General features: G+C 45.3%; 1 protein-coding gene across 1 annotated transcript; it reads right to left on the reverse strand.

Annotated features, from left to right (window-relative positions):
• Positions 1-623: 623 nt before the first annotated feature.
• CYP3A37 (cytochrome P450 3A37) lies at positions 624-10,290 on the reverse strand. The gene is given in 13 exon segments (NM_001303151.1): positions 624-1,097; positions 1,215-1,377; positions 1,832-2,058; positions 2,481-2,641; positions 2,982-3,054; positions 3,751-3,878; positions 4,361-4,509; positions 4,981-5,069; positions 5,325-5,438; positions 5,923-6,022; positions 7,134-7,186; positions 7,496-7,589; positions 10,167-10,290. Coding segments are annotated over 13 exon segments (1,515 nt in total). The 5' UTR covers positions 10,238-10,290; the 3' UTR covers positions 624-1,004.
• Positions 10,291-20,137: the final 9,847 nt, after the last annotated feature.

Raw genomic sequence — 20,137 nt, forward strand, 5'->3', positions numbered from 1 at the left:
CCTTTTCCATTTGGTGTGTAGGCATCACAGTCAGCACAATACACCAGGGCTAAATAACATGTGAAACTTGGATCCAGGTGAACCTCTGACCTGGCTTTTGATATTTAGTCCCATTTTATGTGCTCTGAAATGGGTTTAAGTTTGCTTGCACCAGGCTGAGCTCCCATGATGAGCAATGCAAGGCAGCACATACGAGCCATGCCCAGGAGCAGTGGTCCTCCTCCCAGATCTGCAATCTCTCCTCTATGGCTCCGGCACGGTGGAGGTCTGGCCAGAGCTGAACCGGAGGCAACCTCTTAATCAGATGGAGAGGTGGGAGTTGGAGTGTTTGTAAAATACTGTACAAATGGGAGGGCTTGATCGCATTAAATGAAGGATCAGATTCATTAAATTAAGTGGAAAGCAATGTACATGGGTAATTTCAAGGGCTGAGGCTGAATACGGTTTTTAAATAGGAAGTGATCAGCTGCTATACACAGCACAGAGCAGCTCTCAAACATTTTTAATGACAGTATTTGTACACACTTTAGTTTAATTAACACATGGCACAGGAGAGGATTGGTAACTAGGATATAGTCGCACACCAGTCGGCTCAATTATAACAGAGAAAATTTCAAGCATCAGTACACCAAGAAGAAAGTCACCCATCTCTGCCCAGCGAGCTCTAGCGATTTGCGTTTCCATCACACCTTGTTTCTCTTGAATGCCACAATAATTCCTTCTTTCCAGATGGAGAAGTCTCCTTAGAAGGGAGTGGATGATCAGCTTCTCATTTGGATTTATTTCTCAATTTCTGCAATCAAATGAAGGGGGCTGTGCATTGCCACTGCCCAGTGATCCACATTACATTTCTGACAGCTGTTATTTGGTAAATATGTAGTAATTGCTTCTAGAATTAGCTAAGTTGCACTTCTGTGTCTGCACACGTATGAGAGTTTTCCTGCAGTGTGTGACCCCTTTGTTAGCATAGGGTTCATTAGACTGCAGCAGGACACAGTTGGGTTCTATGCCTTGGCATTGTTGGTCCGAGGGACTAACTTGAGAATGATGGGCTTCTCTGGAGTCATGAGTCCCATCGAGAGCAGCTTGAGAGGGATCTGCAGCAGGGAGAAGGGAAAAAGAGCACTTCAAGACAGGGAAATGAAATAAGTAGAGATGAAAGGAAGGAAACTCAGCCATTAATTGGGTACCACTTGATTGTTTCTATGCCTCACCTGAGTTTCTTTGCAGACCTGGAAGGTGAAGTGCTGCAATATGGAAGTGATGGCAACTTTCAGAGTCAGGAGAGCAAATCGCATCCCAATGCAGTTCCTGGGACCAGCTCCAAAAGGCAGGTATGTGTATGGGTCTATGTTGTCTTTGTTTTCCTTACTGAACCTGGGTAACGACACATGTTGGGGATAAAATGAAGGCAGCAAGAAAGCAAAAAAAATAGATCTCTTTACTTATTTGGAGATCTCTCATTGGTGCCCTACACAAACTCGCTCATTTTTATGCTATTATGTCTCAGCAATGAAGGTACACGAAGATGGACTTGTAGCTATCTACACATGTTCCTTTAGAAAATCTAAAGACTATATACGGGATCTTATGAGGTGTCAGTAATATTCTCCCAATGAGATTACATTGCTTGCAACCCTGCTTTAACTGCAAAGCTCATTTTCTTCTAAAAATGACATTTCCATGAGCCTGCGATTTCTCTTTTGTATTGTTAGTGAATAGATAGGAAGAACACCATTAGGAAGCTAATCAGATTAATACTTAATTACTATGTGAGGAAAAAGCAGCAGGATCTCTCTTCTCTTTCATGACATGTTTTGCAGTTTTGTACCTTTCTGGTCTGAACTCCTCTGGGTTTGGCCAGTACTCGGAGTTGCGGTGCAGGGTGTAAGGTGGGATAATGACAATGGTTTCTTTTGGAATGGTCACCCCGTTTATTTCCACATCTTTCTTGCAGGTTCTCTCAATCCGTCCTCCGAGGGGATAGAGCCGGAGGGTTTCATTCACGGCCATGTCAAGGTAATCCAACTGCATTATCGCTTCATATGTGAGCGGAGCCTGTGGACAGCGGGTGAAAGGTGATCAGGTATGTCGGCACGAGGACTGGATTTTCCTAAAATGAGTGTTGGAACCAGTGTCTCCATCCCCTTCTGCCCCAGCTATGTCTCAAATTTGTTGAAGAACAAAATGCAAGGTAGAAATTGCTTTGTTGGTTGAATTTTCTGTCCTTGAGTGCGAAAATGCCTATCAAGTCACATCCATCCATTCATGGGTGCAGAGTATGGCAAACAGGTTTGTGCAGGGCACTGGTCTGTAAAGCTTCAGCTGCAAAAAGAAAACCACTACAGGGCTGAGCTGTGTGTGCCTTGGAGCTCTGGAATATCCCAGAGGAGGATGCTTCAGAGCTAAGGTCATTGTCCTGACTGAGTTAGGAGGACAGCAGGACAGAAGGTTTGGGCCATCATTTGGCATCCCCTTACCTTGTTGGGTAGAATGGTATCTATTTCATTCACCACCTTCTGCTGTACATCAGGATGCAAGGCCAGCAGGTAAGCCAGGTAACAAAGTGTGTTACTGGTGGGCTCATAGCCAGCAAAAATGAAGATGAATGCTTGTGACAGGACCTCTATGTCACTCAGGGCTGGAGGAGAAAGGATGTGGAGAGATGAGAAATGGTGCTGATGATCCCAGGGAAGAACAAGGAGTAATGGGTGGCGTTGGGGCAGATTTGTTGTGGTTTTTATGTCAAGCACATATAGCTACTTAGCGTGAAAGATATCATTTGATGAGAGGAGCTGGGTAATTTCCTGGGTAAAAATGGTTGCCTGCCTGCCAAGGAAACTTCTGGTGCTGGCAGCAGGAGACAGGCTCCAGCTTGGAGCTGGGCAGTGGGGATCCATGGAGCCTTCTTCCGGGAAACAGCTCCCCATGTTCTCCTTGCTCCCACAGACCCTGCTCCCCAAGCATGTGGATGCTGTTACCTTTATGTGAGTTCTTCCCATCGCTGTCTGATTTCTGGGATTCGATCATCATCTGCAGAAAATCTACTCTGCCCTGCAAAGAGGAGCAGAATTTCTTCGGTTACAGGTCCATCAGGAGGGCACAGACAAAGCCCTCACAGCCTGGGCACTGCTCTGAAACTGGAAACATTTCCACAACGCATGTGGTATCCTTGTTGTGAAACATGGCCCTTGTATTCTATTTCAAAACCACTCTACCCTTTTCATGAAGGCACTGGGTAGGAAAGCAGTTTCTCAAAAGGCGTTTCAGAAAAGGGATCCAAACTTCTAAAAGGGAGAAAATTGCTGGGAAACCTTTTCTGAGTTTGAAAAGGGAGAGGGGAGGGCACAATTCCAAGAGGCAGCACTGCTGTCCAGTGCCCCTGTTCTGCCTACTCTGCTTTCTCTTATCCCCTTCCTAATCTTCAAAGAAGACAAGTGGCTTAGTCTGCTGTTTTATCACAAGTTTTGCAAACCCGGGCTTAATCTCATTCTGCCTTTATCTGAATTCTGCCTCAGATCATGGATGTACTAAGTCCACTGTGCTTCTCTGCCAACACTGTTCAAATGAGACCTTTCCCAAGGCATTAAAAGCATGTTTGCAATTTAGTGGCTCTGCAATCCATGCTGAGTTACTGGACTTCGGCTTCATCTTTGGTATCAATACCCTTAAGTGATGATATTTCACGCGAGTGTAGTGAGAAAAGGGAAGTTTGCTGCCACAACTAATAACAAGTTCATGCCTGCTTACCTTGTGAGTCTCCCTTTCACGGTCCTTCTTAATTTTGTCAATAGACCTCAGGAAGAAATCTACAGCATCACTTGGGAAAAAGCTGACGTTCATCTTGGCCATAAGAGGGGTAAGGAATGGGCATACAACTGAAAAATAATTTGAGAATGAAATTCCATAGTGTAAATAAACCCTACCTCATATAAGATAAGCTACAAGAGTTACTGAGGAAATAGCCATGTTAATGACAAATTATTTCCCTTCTTTTATTTCTTTCCCTGAGCTTTGTGTTTTTTTCTTCTGGCATAGTTTATATTCATCCAGCCCTCTCCCATCTTCCTGTGAACTGGGCATAACTGAGCTGGATATAATCTTTACTTTGAAAGATGAACTAAGAATGTGCCACCTTTCACTATGGCACCTGCCACCATTAATTTTCTTGCCCACCTCTTTCCTGGAGTTGTACTGCAGAGCTATCAGTGAGGAAACAACAAGGCAAGAGCCATCAGGTCTTCTGTGTTAGCTAGTGAGGTTATCTAAGCAACTGCTGATTAGCTAATCTATAAGATGCACTGGTGTCTGGTATGCTTGCTAGCTCAACACCCGAAGTTTTTTACACAAAGTCATTTACATGCCAAGATGAAGAGTGGATCAAAAAAATCAAACTTGGTCAGTTTCTGCATCTCTCTGACAAAGGGGCTTTTAGGGTTGTTCATGGAGTCGATGTTCACACCGAAGGAAGTGCTGGTGACTACATCCATGCTGTAGCTTCCAAAGAAGCTGAGAAAAGATGGAAAAGACACTGTGGTTAAATATTTGGTGTGAGTATATTTTTCCTAGTGCCTATGCCACATTCCTGTCTAAATTCTGGTTAGGACCTCCCATGTTGAGATGGAAGTTGGACATATGGCAACTGGGAGGTACGTAGGGTGAAAAAAGATGGATGTATATGTGAGGGAAAGTGGATTTTCCTTTGGAATTTAGTCATCTTGGACCTGTGTGCACACAGGGTGAGGCTGGAGCACTCTTTCCCCCTTCTAATTCCCTGTAGAAGGCTCCCTGTGGGTCTCTGCCTGTAGGAATTCTCTAACATCCCAGTTCAATTTTTCCCCTTAGCATTCCCCACCAGCCCCACACCTTGTGTCAGAGGTGGGGTTTGCTAGCAAGCAATCTGTGTTCCGGTAATGGAAGAGCCCCAGCACCTGCTGCCAAAGGTTGCTGCTTAGCCTGCTGCTCCCAGCAGCTACTTACTCCTTCACAGGGACAGAGCTGTTCTTTTCCACCCTCTTTTGAACATTTTTCACCAACATCTCCCCAAAGTGCTTCATTGTAGGAAACATCTGCAACACAAAGCAGAGATGGATGCTACAGTACATTCTACTCCTTGAAGGCAGGCTTACAGAGGCTGCAGGGATTTTCAGGAATATTTGCAAATACGATTTCTCTGCTATGTTTTTACGTCATGTCTGTTTTATCCTTTTTGCATTAGGCATAAATTAAACAGGCCAAAGAAATCAGACCCCTGTGACTATCTCAGCCTGAAAACAGCCTCCCGTCCTTCTGATTTAGCCTGAGCTCCATCCTCTGTGTTTTACCTCCTTTAGCTTCCCACTGGTGAAGGTTGGAGAGAGCACAGTACGGAGCCTTTTCCACTGATCGTCTTCAGCTAATGAGACAGCATTTCTCAGCTCCCCTGCTAGATCTACGCGCTGAAAGGAAGAAGGTGAGGTGTTAACCCCAGGGAAGTTTGCAGCTTCCTGGCAGGAATGGGGATGTACACACATGCATATACATCATGCATTTTCCTGCAGCAAGCAAACTGAGCTGTGATCTCTGTAAACAGTATAAGCATCCAAACATATCCCGTGCCCGAGTGCATGTGTGTGCCCACACCTGGCAGTGTTGGCCAGAGCCTGCACCCCAGTTTGGTTCACACAGTCTCTCAAATTCATCCTCTGTGTGCCTATGTATACAGAGAGAGGGGTGAGCAGTATTTGGAGTGCTGCATGCAGCCTTGTTATGCAGTCCCCAGGCTCTGAGGCAGGGGAACAGTGACATACAGTGGCTGCTTACAGTAATCCCTACAGTGCAGTCACAGCCCCTCTGGGAAGCCCTGTGCACACTTAGTGTGATGTTCTCCTCCTGCACTTTGTTTTCTGGGCTGTGTGGGAATCGGCAGTGCCGCCCTCTTACCCTGCGGTTGGTGAAGGTGGAGTAGCACTCTTTCACCAGCACGGTTTTGATGATCTGGGGGTCCATGACAACCACTGCAGGCTGCCTGCCATCGTAAATCCTGGTGGGGGGAGAGAGGAGAGAAGTGAACAACCCCAAATAGTTTTGCTGTGGTGTTTTGCTGATGCCCGTGAAAGAGAATGTGTTAAACAGACCCTTTTCCATCACTAGCCTCACTGTTCTGCAAATGCCGAAGTGCAGAAATGTAGAAACTGGAGATGGAAGGGGACTCTCAGGCCATCTCCCATCTGTTTTTGTTAATGATAAAGGGGCCTTAGCCCCTTCCAGATTCACTGGGAAGTGAGGAGGGATCAGTCCCTCAAAGGACCAGATACTAAATGAAGCAAGTGTTTTCGCTTTCTCCCTTGGTTCTCTGTGTTTTTCCAGACACTTAAACACGTTACAGTATTAGAAGGAAACTTGTTCGACCCCTTCCAGCCTCATGAATTTGGTGTCTGGAGACTTGGGCTGCCAGCACTGAAATACCCATGGAGATAAAGCTCGAGCCTTGTTTTTGTCTTTTTAAGCTGCAAGTTCCGAACACTCTCCTGGAACAGATATAGATATAAGCAGATTTATGCATCTTCCCCTTTCATGCCAAGACGTCTTTCTCAGACTCGAAGTTGTAAGTTCCCATAGGGGCCAATAGGTGCACTGCAGAAGATACGCATGTTTGCAGCCCAAGCTACAGCAGCAGCTGTAAAAAGCCATAGGCGATGTCTGCAGGAGAGTGGCAAGAGCTGCTGAAGCTCACAGGGCTGGGTCAGTGGCATGAGGAAGAACTGCAGTGATTTTTTCTGTTTGGAACCAGAGGAACTTGAGTTCCCAGTTCCAGGTTCTCCCTTAAATAATGAGAGGCGTTGATATTGATTTTTATTTTGTTTTATTTTATTTATTTATTTATTTAGGGGTTAGGACCTTTTGTTATTGGCTTTGGTGCAGCCTTCATAGTATGGGTCAAAGCAATTTCCGCATAGAATGACTGCAGCACAGCCCTGTGCATGCCATGCTTTAGCATGAACCTCGTGTGCACCCAACCAGTGCTGTGCTCATTGAGCTGGGACCATCAGGGCTGTAAGGAAAGAGGGCTTTCCATAGAGATTTCTTTCTCCCCTTTGTATGGATTGTGATTTTAGCTTAGGAAGTGATGGTTGGCTCATGCAAATACTCACCCCCAGATTTTCCCATACTTCTTGAAGCACTCAGTGTCAAATTCCAAGAAGCCCTGTGGGAAACAGTTTAAGAATGAATTCAGGGCACAATGGAGGAGATGCTGGAGATAGGTGGTTGGGAGGAGTATCTCCAAAGTGATGCTGAGGGCTGCCTCCGGTGTTCCTTTCCCTGGAAGCACTGCAGAGGGCACGTGAAGATGTACCATGCTTATGTGTGCTCCTGTGCCTTCATCCTACATGATCTTTGCACAGCCTGTCTGTTGGAGCAGAGCTCAGTGTTTGGAGATACACAGCGATGATAGGTTATCTGCTCAGCTACAGCTGTAGGCATTTCTTAAGGCAGGGAGGCTGCAGTCACTTACTTTACGGTATTCCAGGCACGTCCCAAAGAAAGGCAGAGGTCTTGGCCCAGGAATGCCCAGCTTCTTGAACAGCCCAAATGGCCATGTTCCATATCTGTGGGGCAGAAAGCACAACAGAGTGCTGCATCGCCATGGCCTTGGGGCTATGGCAATGTCACCTTATCTCTGTGTAGAGGAGGTTGAATCAGGAGCTGGATATAAGTAGCCCAAATGTTTCTTGCCTGATAAAATAAACACAGTAGGGCTCATTGCTGCCACGCATCCTCAGAAAGATGGTGTGGGGTTAAAGCAGCTGCCTCGTAAGAGCATGGGAGCTCTGGTGGGAACAGCACCTCGAATTCTTTAGCAACATGCAAAAGAGGATCTCGTTGCCAGCTGAAGGAGAGGCAGAAAAGAAAGCTGGGAGAAAGAACACCAAGCTCACATGTTTTCATTGAAGGGGAATCAAAGCTGTGCCAGAAGTGATGTCCCAAACAGGGCTTTTGTCAAGCTGCACTTTAATTTCATTTATTGTTCTCCCTTCCTGCACCAGCGCAGCGGTGCATCAGGAACTCTCCTCTTGATAGCGTTCTCTTTAGATTTTATTGACGGCTTTGCAGATTTCTTCCCTCTGAAGCACCCTTTTTTGGCAGCTGTAAAGTTATTACTTCTACCTCGGGGCCTTCTGTTTCTCAACAAGGGCCTGGGCTGCAGCCCTTTGAAGCTCGTCTTTGGCTGTGTTGAAAGAGCTCTTCAAAATATTTGCTTTTGGTTAGGAGCTGCAGCTCCCCAAGCGAGCGGTTCATTGCAGAAGGGATGTAAAGCTGCAAAGGTTTGGCAGAGGGATGTTATCAGAGATCCTGTTTGGGCTTAGAGATGATGGCAGCACAGCTGTGCCCTGGGGCAGCTTTGCTGTAAAGCTGGGGAAATAGAGGAGTTTTGATGGAGACGATTACTATGCCAAACATAGAGGCCCCAAATGCAACGGGTGTTCAGCAGAGGTTCTGCTGGAGCACATACCTGGACCTCATCCTGTGGTCCAAACAGAGTGGGCAAAAACAGGGGAATGGATATTTGTCGGCACTCAGTTTGTCAATTTTTAACATTTCTGTCAAATGTTAATTCAGTGCAAAGTATAAAATGTTTATGGATTCTCACTTGTAATGTTCATGGGCAGCTGGGGCTGCGGGAGGAGCAGGGAATGCTGAACTTGGCTGGTTGCAAAGGCCCACAGTGCTATAGGAACATAGGCAAGGCTTAATCTACTTGAAACGTAGCCAGGGAAATGCAATCTAATGCTCTTATGGCTAAAACGTGGCACAATTTTTGGCAGGGAGAAAAGGGACGTTCATTATGAAGCCAGAGAATAATCATTACATCTTCTTACCACGGAAGTGAACCAGAAATGCCGGGTCACCACTCATGTGTGAACTGGGACAGCATTTCCCTGGACAGACACAAGGTCTGTAGGCAGCCTCCTGGTGCTGATGGGCACTGGAGATCTATTTTAGCTCAGATATCGGAGCACAGACATCTGATTTTTGTCCTTTTAGCTGCAACAGAATTGCAAATGGCTGCAGGAGGTGGGATTGTGGCAGTCAGCGGTCCTACACTGCATGAGTTATCAGGATAGGAAGGTTTGGGTCAATAATATTTTGGTTCAATAATATTTCTGATTTTATTTTTTTTTAAGAATTTGCCCCCAGTGAGTTTGTGAGGGTTCCAAATCACAGGAACGGGTTCAAAAAAACATGGCCAGAAGTTGCAGAGCTTACTGAACCACCACAGCTGGAGCACTGCCAGGGTAGATAAATGGGTTGTGCTCATGTGCACCACATTAATCATTAAGGTTTATGGCTAGCAACATGCTGTCTCGCCTAAGGGCTTGTCAGCGCTACAAAGTTTGTCAGTCCAGCCTTGTAAGCAGGAGCTTCCAGGGGAGATGATGCACATCCCAGCAGAGGGGGATTTTCAGCCAACCCCGCTGCACTGCAGAGATGAGCAGCACCAGCTGGGTGAACAACAGCATTTTCTTGCTGGCACAGCTGCCTCCACAGGAATTGCCTGATGGGTTTGTCTGGAAAGCCAGGAGCAGGAAACTGAGCTTGCTCTGGGCTTGCTTCCTTCTTCCTGCAAAGGGCTGAATGGGGAGCAGGTGTGGGTGATGCTCCCCTGAGTACATACACATGAATATCTGTGCTGTGCCCCTGCATGTAGCACCTTGTTACCAGGAGGGAGCTGGGTGAGAGCTGGTCCTATAGCTGCTCTACTGGTGCCTTGCTGCTGCTCTCTACCTTTGGAGGTTGTCAGTAGCATCATTTACTGCCTGCTCTCCTCCGCAGAGTAGCCTCACTTGGAGGGGCACAGCCCTTCTTAAGGCTGTTTCTGTGGACAATGAGCTACGCCAGCAAATACAATCCATGGTAACAAATGCTTGACATCATTATGATTTGATTATTGCCTTGATTCTTCGTAAAAACATTGCAAAAGTATCTGCACACATTCCAAACCTTGGAGTAAAATCACTCATCTGTATGGTCTTCAGGCTTCTATCCTGGTTTTCAGAACATTTTAGAGACTGGAAATCACACCTACCTGGTTGCTCTGCAGTAGATGATTTGCATGAGAATGAACAGCAGCAAGAATAGGAAAATGTCACACGCACAGAACTAATACAGTCTATTTTACTCACGCTATCAGGAGGGCTACAAAAATAAGCAAGAGGATCCAGGTTTCAATGGAGAAGAAAGGAAGAAGGTTCATCGTGGCTCTCCTCTAGTTGGCTTGGAGGTCTGTCCGTATATCTCTGTCCATCTGTCCCAGACTGCAGGAACCAGGAGTGTTTTGCGATCAGTAGTATTTGGTGTCCAATCACATGATGTGGGGGCTGGCCTCGTGTCCTGAAGGAGGAGGAGTAAAAAGGCAAAGGTAACAAATACAGTAATCTCTGAACTGTAATCCATGTGACAGATAAACACCTCGTTGAAATATCTATGATTCAGATTAATCAAAATATGCATTGCCAAGTACTTCAGCTAGTCTATCTGTTGTGATAGTAATGACTGACTTCTTATTGAGTCATGCTCCTGGGCTCCAACACCAAAATAAATTCAACCGAGTTACAAAGAAAAGGTAAATCCCAAAGCAGGTGTCAGAGCTGGTTTACAAAAGGCTAAGGGAAAGAAAATTGAAAAGGTTATTGGTACACTGAATTAACTTTGGCAAAGTCTAAGATTTTGTTTTAAATATCTGTATTTTTGTATGTGTTGTGAAGAGCAACTACTGCCTACTTCCCTCCATAGTGGGTCAGCATCTGATTTGCTCCAATAGACTGTGGAGGCTTTACAAGTCAACTTTTCTTGCTGGGCATCTTGAAAGAGAAATGCTGTTGTTTCACAGTGATGAGCAGACTTCAGTTACAGCACTCTCCATTCCAAAACAGCAGCCTGGGGCTCAGGAAAGATTGTCTGCAGCAGTTGACAGAAAGATTCAAGTGAAAGGAAAACACTAGTTTTGCAATGGTCACCCCATAAGAATGGTATGGAGTTAATAGGATCTTGACTCATGGATGGGGTAAGAGAAGATTATAATGGTGAGAAAGTTTGGCCATTTGGATGATGTTTGATGTTAATGGTCACAGCATCAGGGCAGAAGACATGTGGTTTGTACTGATGTGTGATGAAGAAACTTTATGTCTTCTTTCAGAACATCAGAATGAGCAATTCTCTTCCTATTGACAGAATTGCTTTGGTTGGAGGGAGGCTGACTGAACACACTGGGTGCTATTGTACATATTAGGGATGCATTTGCCTCCTGGCATGTTGCTCTTATTGACGTTGGGTCAACCAGTAAGTGCATCACAGTTCATGTGGTGACATGGGATATTCAGAGAGACACCCTCTGATTTATCTCAGGAGCATTTCTTTATCATTTCACCCTTGCCTGACTTCTGCTCTGACCTTCAGGAACAGGTTGTTTTGCAATAAGCAGCCTGCACCAGCTTGGCATGAACAGATGAGCTTACGCCATTGCTACACACGCCGTTGCTACACATGCCCTTGTTGGGTCTTGCCTCTCTTGATTCAGAGATGTTTCAAGTGCATGTGGTTAAATGGGTGCTTTCCCATTCAGGCATTTGTCGCAGCAGTGTCTGTTTTCTCAGGATTCTCTTTTGCATGCTTTGTCATTTCCTTGACGTCTGAATTTACTGGACTCACCGTGTTAGGAAACCACTTAATACCATTTATCCAAAGAAGAGGGTTGCTGCAGGGCTCCCTGCACTCACTAAAAATAACCCTTAGTCATTGCCCTGTGTGTATCTCCTAAGGGTGAGAATAGTCTCTGGAAAAACTTGAATGAAATAATAGATATGGAGTTTTGTGTCTGGTTTTGAGTTGGGATCTTATATAGCCACTGCCAAGTGAGCTTTTTGTCCTTAAAACCAATAATATATTATTTAAAAAAAAAAAAACACCCAGCAACAACAAACTTTCCTCGAGGAAGTTGATTGAAAAACAAGTTTAGGACTAATCCATGGCAGGTGAAAGTCAATGACCCAGGAAGTAATGACCAGTTTTCATGTAATGTTTTTAGTCCAGTTCAGAGCTTGGCTTATCTCCCAGTTCTCGCCCTCTGTTGAACCTCTACGCCTCTTCCAGAAGCCCAAACTGCCCCAAGCTGCAGGGCACACAAGCTGAGTGATGCTCAGAGCGGGTTGTGTTTCAGAGGTGGCTTTGTGCCTTCAAAGGGGAGGACAGGGAGGGAGGCTTCTGCTCTCTGGAGAGGAGGAGAAATGTTGGTTTTTGGCATCATCTCCAGCCAAGGCTGATTTCAACCTCAGTGGGTATGTGATCAGGGCTCCATTTCCCGTCTCTCCTCTCTCTGTCTGGTTGGAGGAATTGAGTGTTGCCATGGGCCAAGAGGAAGACATTTAAAAAGCCAAATACTGCAGTAAATTCCAAGAAGAACTGAGCTGCTTTTCCACTTCTAATGCCACTAAGTAGCTCAGATTAATGGATTAATGGCTTTCAGGAAAGCAAAATAACACCAAGTTTTTATTTGCAGTGTAATGAAAGGAGTGCTCCTCATCCAGGTTGTGAACAAGGTGTGGTGAGCAAGAAGGTTTTCTTGTGCAATAGCAACAGGGGACAGCACAGTAGCATGGGAGAGTGTGTATTTCTTTCACAGTCCATGAAACCAAATGACGTAGGGTAAGAAAAGCACAGCGGAATACAATTATAACTGGGGCACAGGTGTGGAGGAGAAAGAATTGCAAGGAAGAGAAAGAACTATTGGCAAACATGAATAAATAAAATGGAAAGGAAAACAAAGCCCACAGTGAGTAGTGTTTTGTGTTGATGACAGAAAGGACTGTGTGGGAATAGAGAGGGCCAGGCTGAATGAGCCTGGATCTTTAGGTTCAACCCACTTTTGAGTGTGATCCTGAAAGCATCTCCTGAGATGCTTATGAGAGTTTGATTTTGACTCTTGGGTTGCATTGGTTGCAGCAGGGACTTGGTAGTACTACCAGGGAAATACATATTGTTGGGGAGTTATCTCGTTATGGAGCACTTCAGTCTCTCTTGATAAAGATCAGAAAACTGCTACTGATTGTGACAGAACTCAGATAATCCCTACCTGGGAGATGGCAGGTTTTTGCTCTGAAGACACACCAAAATTGGCAAGCAGTGGAACTGGCTCAGCTTCCATGTTGGTAACTCATTAAAGATATTCTAGACGAGCACTTAGGAGCAAAATTACCTCGGGCTGAGCAAAGTGCATTCATTTAGTTTGCCATAAATGGAAGCATAAGCTAAGAGAACAAATTAATGAAATGAACTAGTGGAAGGTTGGGCCTTTAATGCCAAGACTGCTTTTTAAGTCAGAGATGCCAGTATTCTCAGCCAGCTGTATGCCAAGAGCCTTGTAGGAATGGACTCTACACCCAGTTGGATGAACGTCTATACTAAAAAGGATGTGAGGAATAAGCCTGCCAGATAGGAAGGGGAGAAAAAGGATGACTCTGTAGATCAAGGTAAATCACGCAAAGGTCTTCAGGGAGTGGAACTCAATTCTGTGCCAAACTTGGAGCAGCTCTTGTCTGAATGTAGCGGTTCACTGGGGTCAAATGAGGGAGTGCAGCATATCGGTGACATCCCTCACTCCTTGGAGAGGTGCCCCACAAAGCTTTGTATGTTTAGTTTGGCAAAGGAATAGCTGGGTTGGAAGGGGATTGGTGGGAGATAAATGCCAGGTAGAAGAGCTATTTCATCACATTATGACTTTGGCATAGAGACAAATGGATGTAAACCAGCCATGAATAAGTGCTGGGCTGGAAATGAGCACAGTCCTGGCCTGGAAAGCTCAGGATTTTGCCCATCATGGTTTGGAGGTGAAAAAGCAAAGCTCAGATAATGCAAAGTGGGACTAGATAAGACGGCTGCTGGTGGGAGAAGGGAGTAATACATTAAATCTCTTATCGACACTCTTCTGCCAGAGCAGTGTGAGGAGTTCACTTCCTGCATAGGCAGAAGCTGTGGGGAGGTAACCTATTTATTTTCCCTGATACGTGGTGGTTTAGCTACCCAAAGGAAAATGCTTCATAATGAAGGCTACATCTTGTTGTCAGTGGTTAAAATATTGATACACTGCTGCTGGATAAAAAATCAATGTATTTAGAGGGGTCTCTAATGGTACTTCACGTAGTTCTGTGTGTGGATGACTGATACTCTCCTGTACATAGATTTCCTTGGGATTTAAAAAGCTCACAAGAAACCTCAACAAAAAAAAGTAATTAATTCCCCTGGATGTTTTGTTCCATATACTGAGCTTTGGAACAACACAGAAACTAGGACATTTTTCTGATGTTTTTCAGTTAAAGTAATATCTCTGATACATATCAGTCTTCCTTCATAATCTTCCTAATATATCATTATATACCTTCTCATTCTAAGAAATGATAGCTATAAAAGCTATACCGTGTCGGGATAGCTAATTAACTCTAAGCACTGCATTTCTCTCCCAATCAAATACAGATGTGTGTTTGAGGTTCTCTATGTTTAACCTTGTAAAATGAGTTAAGAAATAAATACTCTGCTAGCTCCATATGTGACTATTTACCTGTGATGAATTGAAATACTAGGTTATGCCCCAGAAATAAGCAGCAACAGTCCTGAGAAAATATAGAGGAGAGATGTATTTCCAACACGAAGTGTGAGAATATGCTCTGCTCTGGTAGATACAGGGAGGGTACCTTGATGGGGCACTACATGTAAGAGCTGCTTTGTTATGCCATGATTTTGGCAATGGTATGGCAAGAAGGGTCAGTGCAAATTGTTGCACAAGGAGTCTTCTGCACTGGGATGTTAAAGCCCGGTGAAATCACTGCATGTGATTCATTCAAAGTGATGGATCTTTTAAAGGCCAAAAAACAAATTGTTCACCCACTGCATAAGGATTTTGTCATGCAAAGTGCTGCACAAAATTGTTCCTAAAGCAGAGATAATGTAACTTCTTGCATTTTCCCTGCTCCCAACTTTGCATCCTGCACTGTGACCTGCATGGGCTGTAACTCAGCAGGCTCAGCTCTGCCACAGCTGGGACTGTGCTGGTCAGCAAGGATTGTGAGACTGAAGGAAAAACAAGAATGCTGTCGAAGTGAACTTCTGGATTACAGGTGACTGACCTCTCCACCATGTGAATATGGGGTTTGTTCCATCACTGCTCCTTGTTGGGCCATGCAGCCTCTCACAATGCTCAAAAGTGGTGGATGTCAGGGCTGTTGTGCATGAAGGCTGTGGAAAGGATTGTGTGCAGTAACAAAAACTGCTGGTTTTTTAATGTGTTTCATCTAACTGTAAGTGTTTCCAAAATGCTGCTTTGCCATTCCCACTCCTATGGAAACCTTATATGGGCATGCCGGTCATATCAGCAGCACAGGATGTTGTTTGGATCGTTCTGTGACAAGTCCTTTTTAAGACTTGTGTTAGGCTGAGCTTTATGCACCTAGGACAGAGTCCCCAGCACTTATGTAAGCTCAGTCACTCAGGTGAACCAGACCCAGGAATGTCAGATTCTGATAGTGGTCTGTGTGTAAATGCATCCCTTGCTGCCTAATTTGCCCGTGCTGTTTACTTAGTTGAATATTTAACCAGATACAATTGGATGTGATAGTATTTCAAACCTCTGAGCCTGGAAATGTGCAATAGAAGGTGTGGGAGAGGTGTGTCCCATCAAAAACCTTCCAACCACTGCTAAGAATCCAGAAAATAGATTTCTCCAAAGTAGGGGCCATTTATTGTTGGACTGGATGACCTTTAGTGGTCCCTTCCAACTCAAGCAATTCTACAGTTCTATGAATTGAGCTTCTTGGTTTTCAGTGCTGTCAGATGTCCTGCCAGCTTTTAGCCAACCCAACGTATTGACAAGAGGCACCCTGGCTGCATGCAGGGATGAGTAATGCTGCACCGATGAGAGATCTCAAGCCCCAAAGCCCCAAATCTGAGCAGCTGAAGGACAGAGCAGCACGGACACTCGTGCCACCCATGGCTCCAATTGCTGTTCTTTTAATTTGGAGAGAAGTGTATTTGGGAAAGGAGCTGGTTCTGGGCCTGGAGGGGATTTCAGGTGCAAATCTGACAAGACGTATATGAATGTGTATTTATATAAATGGCACAGACAGAAATAGCAGAGCTAGAACACAATTATTCCCTTTGGTTGACAGTGCTGCCCATGTGCCCAGCAGCATGCCAGCTTCTCAAGGAAAAAGCAGAAGTGGGGACAGAAAGTTCAGAACCTTACTCTGAAATCCCATGGTTTCATCCTGCAATCCTAACACAGCCCAGAAATCCATACAGCTGCAGTCCACCTCAGTCTGGGCTGAGATCCCTTGTGAGGAATGAGGCTGTGCCTATTTATGGAATGCAGAGCTTAGCACATAGGGGAGATCTGCGTGTGGACCATGGGGTTTGCCAGGGGTCTTTGTTCACCTTCAATTTCTGAGCCTAAATGCATGACAAAGACCTTTAACGATGTTGGACAGAGACTCAAATTGAAGGGCACTGTGATAAATTCCAGCTGTGGTTTGACATGATAGGAAATTCATTCCTCCCACATAAATTATTTTCTGTGCTTTTCAGGCTTTAGCCTTTTTACTGTGCATTTTCAGCAATAAACAATGAAATATGACATTATTTACTTGTGAAGCACTAATAATGTGCACAAGCTGTAAAACCCAGTGATGCCATGGAGAGCTCGCCATCACCAGCACAAACACGGGGACAGCAGAGCATGCCAGTGGTTCACCACGGTGCCAAGCCCCCCATCCTCCCTAATTTGTGCAGCCCAATTGCTCCCTGCTTTCTTAGCATGGGATGCCCTCTGCTTTTTGGGTTCATTTCCCTTGATTTCATAAACATCCCTGAGCTTCTCTATGTGTGAGATGGGCGTGAGATGGAGGTAAACCTCAGCACCCTTGAGCCATGGTGCTCCTTCACCCGTAACTCGGCACAACTGGCTGCAGAGACTGAACATCAGGAGGGATTTTTGGGATGTGCACATAGATAACAAAGTCCAGCTACTCTAACTTTCCTGCATGATTTATTAGTTTTCTTGAGGCCTTTCACCTTGGATATTAGGAAATGATTGCTTTCAGAAAGAGTGGTGAGGTATTAGAACAGGCTGCCCAGGAAAGTGGTGGAGTCACCAGCCCTGGAGGTGTTCAGGAAAAGGGCACATGTGGCATAGAGTGATGTAGTTAATCGTATGATCTTGACGGTTGGACTGGATGATTTTAGTGCTTTCTCCATTCTTTATGATTCTATGAGTTCTTAACAGGGATTGACTTTATGCTGCTGAGCTTCAGGGTGGCACTGGGGCATCCTCGGCATTTGTGCCCTCCTCTCTGTGTGTTGGGAGCTGGCTGATGTCCAGCCTCTGCCTGAAGAACAGACTCACAGGATGTGTTTGGGGCATCCCAGCAGTCTAACTTGTCAGGTGAGTCTCAGGTAAAATGAAAGGTGAAACCTGGGGTGACTTTCAGTGCTAGTGAGCACTGAGCCCAGAGGGATTCCTGGTGGTGTGATGATGCTGAGGGCCCAGAAATGGTCTAGGTTAATGGCCGGGTTGTATTTCTTTGGGTCTCTGGGCTGTGGCAGGATGGCTTATCAAACACCCAAAATGCATCCTGAGCCTGTCTGTGAGGGAGGAAGAGGACCCTGCTCTCCTCTAGAGGAAACATGAAGTGGCTTTGGCCAAATCTGTTATCATTATTGAAGCTGTCAGCTGAGATTCAATACAGAACTGGAGATGGATGTACCAGGGCCAGCTTCCACGCTGCCTTCCCACAGCAGCAAAGGAGCCCGGCTCCTGGCTCATTTGTGCTCATTTAATCCCATTGATCCCACAGAGCACGGGTGAGGAGGGCAGCAGGGCTGCCTGTGGACAGCACTGGCACATCCAGAAGGGAAAATTCCTCCCTGCACCAAGTCACCGGGAAGCTGGACCTGTCACTTTCCTGATTTCTGTCCTTCTTCCCCTGCAGTGCACTCTTACAACTTGTTTAACTGCCTCATTCCATCTCTGGTTTATACCAAGCAAGGGAGAACATTTGTTATTTTAGAAGAATTCAAGCAAATATTTCTGTTTTCTCGCTGTGCAACATTCAGTCTCTAAGAAGCAGTTCTCCTATCCATTATAAAAATATTGCGTAAGAAGTGAGATCCCTGTGGGGTCTGGCTGATTTACATCAGATATTTATACATTCTTGCAGAAAATGAGAACTTACAGAGGAGACACTCAGTTTGTTCCAAGACCCAAAACAGCAGCTCGAGTTTGCTGTCCAGATTAATTAGCTGGAGAGACTGCAAATGTGATTACCTTTTCTTATCTTGTTCCAAAGTCCATGCAATATCTGCAGTGTTTCCAAGTTACATATGTTTCTTTAAAAAATCAATAGCAGCAGAGTTCCCATTATCACCCACCTACAAATAAAGCTGTATGAGAAGCAGAGGAAGGAAAACATTAGTGTGAAAACAGCCTTTGCCTTTATGTTTATGAGTGGATCTGTCCCTCTAAAAAAAAAAAAATAAAAAAATCCTATGGAAAATCTCAAAAATTACTAATGGAAAATGAAGCAAACAACAACAAAAAAAAAAAACAACAACCTCTAACCCAGCACCATCACTTCTTCTAGATGAGGTACTGAAAAGCCAGTTTTGATTGAATGGACACGATGATCCTTACGGGTCCCTTCCAACTTGAGATATTCTATGGTTCTGTGAGATGTCTGAGCATTCAGGATCAGCACTTGAAATAGTATTGGTTTTTGGCTTGGCCACCAAACTCCACCTGTTTCTGTTCCCTTGTGGACATGGGCTATTTATTGATAGGTCCACACCTGGAAGGACCTTGAGGAAGAGGCCCATCCTTAGTTCCCAGAAGAAGAAACACAGATGGCTCCAGGCATCTCTTCCCCCAGGACTGATGGGTACCAGGATGTCTCCATATCAGAATTGCTCTCATCGGTGTGAGCACAGCACTTGCAGAGAAAATGGACATCTACATAGGATGCTCCCATCCATCTCATGAGGAACTCAATATTGTTCCCATTGCTTAGACGCTGAGAAGGAGGACAACATCTTCACTGCCCCGATGATGCCATGGGTGCAGTGACACCCTGCTGGCTGTAGAGTCAGCAGAGTTTGCCCTGCCCTTTTAGCCCTCTGCAATAACACAATCACGACGGTTATACAGCACGGCTCAGAACAGGATCTGCCCTTCGTTACGCCCACGAGGTCAAGTTGGTGCCAGCACATACTGTGAGTCACAGCAGGTTTCGATCAGGATTTCTGAGCCCTGAACAAAGACTGATGAGGCTCCCGGTAGCTCCCATTAATCTTATTCCCCACCAGGTCTGCATGGCTGCAGAACTTTTGGGTTTGCTCTTGCTCATTTGCACAAAAGGTAATGGTGTTGTGGGTCAGACAAGAACTGGGATAGGAGAGACCTTCTATGGGTTTCAGTCTCCTGCTCCATGCTACGTGGTTCAGTGCTCCTCTTTGCAGTTTCACAGCCTTGGGTCCCCAGCCCAGGGTGGGTAAAGGGGTGAGTTTTCTATTGAACCTCTCATCCTCTGGATACCAAACCCTTGGAGAAGCTGAACTGCTGTTTATGGGATAGATGAAACGTTTGGATGTTCACAAAAGATGGGAAAGAATGTCTCTGAAACAGCTCTGCTCATGGAAACAAGATGTTTATTGGTATTGAAACACTCTGCTAGGCTGCAATCAGATGCCAGGCGGTGTGAGCTGGAGCCAGCGTGGTCTTTGCTTGCTGGGGGCAGGGATAGACTGGTTGAGATTGAACTCCCTAACATTTCCCCGTTGTTATGTGTAATAATAGAGGGATAAACACACAGCATGGTGAACCGACTGAGGCTGAAGCCAAGGAGGACAAAGTCGATAACACTTTATGTATTTTCCTGGCATATGAATTCTTCACACCTTGAACTACTTTTCCCACATTTTCTTCTTCGTTGTCTTTATTTTCAGCCCATAAAAGAAACTAACAGGAAAGAAACCACGTCAGCAATCTCCCACCGGGCTTTATTCCCTGCAGGCTCTGTGCATCAAAGGGAAGGCAGCAAAATGGAGCAACCCAGTGCTC

The sequence above is a fragment of the Meleagris gallopavo genome, chromosome 16, assembly GCF_905368555.1.
Source record: "Meleagris gallopavo chromosome 16, MGAL_WU_HG_1.1, whole genome shotgun sequence".
NCBI classification, from domain to species: Eukaryota; Metazoa; Chordata; class Aves; order Galliformes; family Phasianidae; genus Meleagris; species Meleagris gallopavo.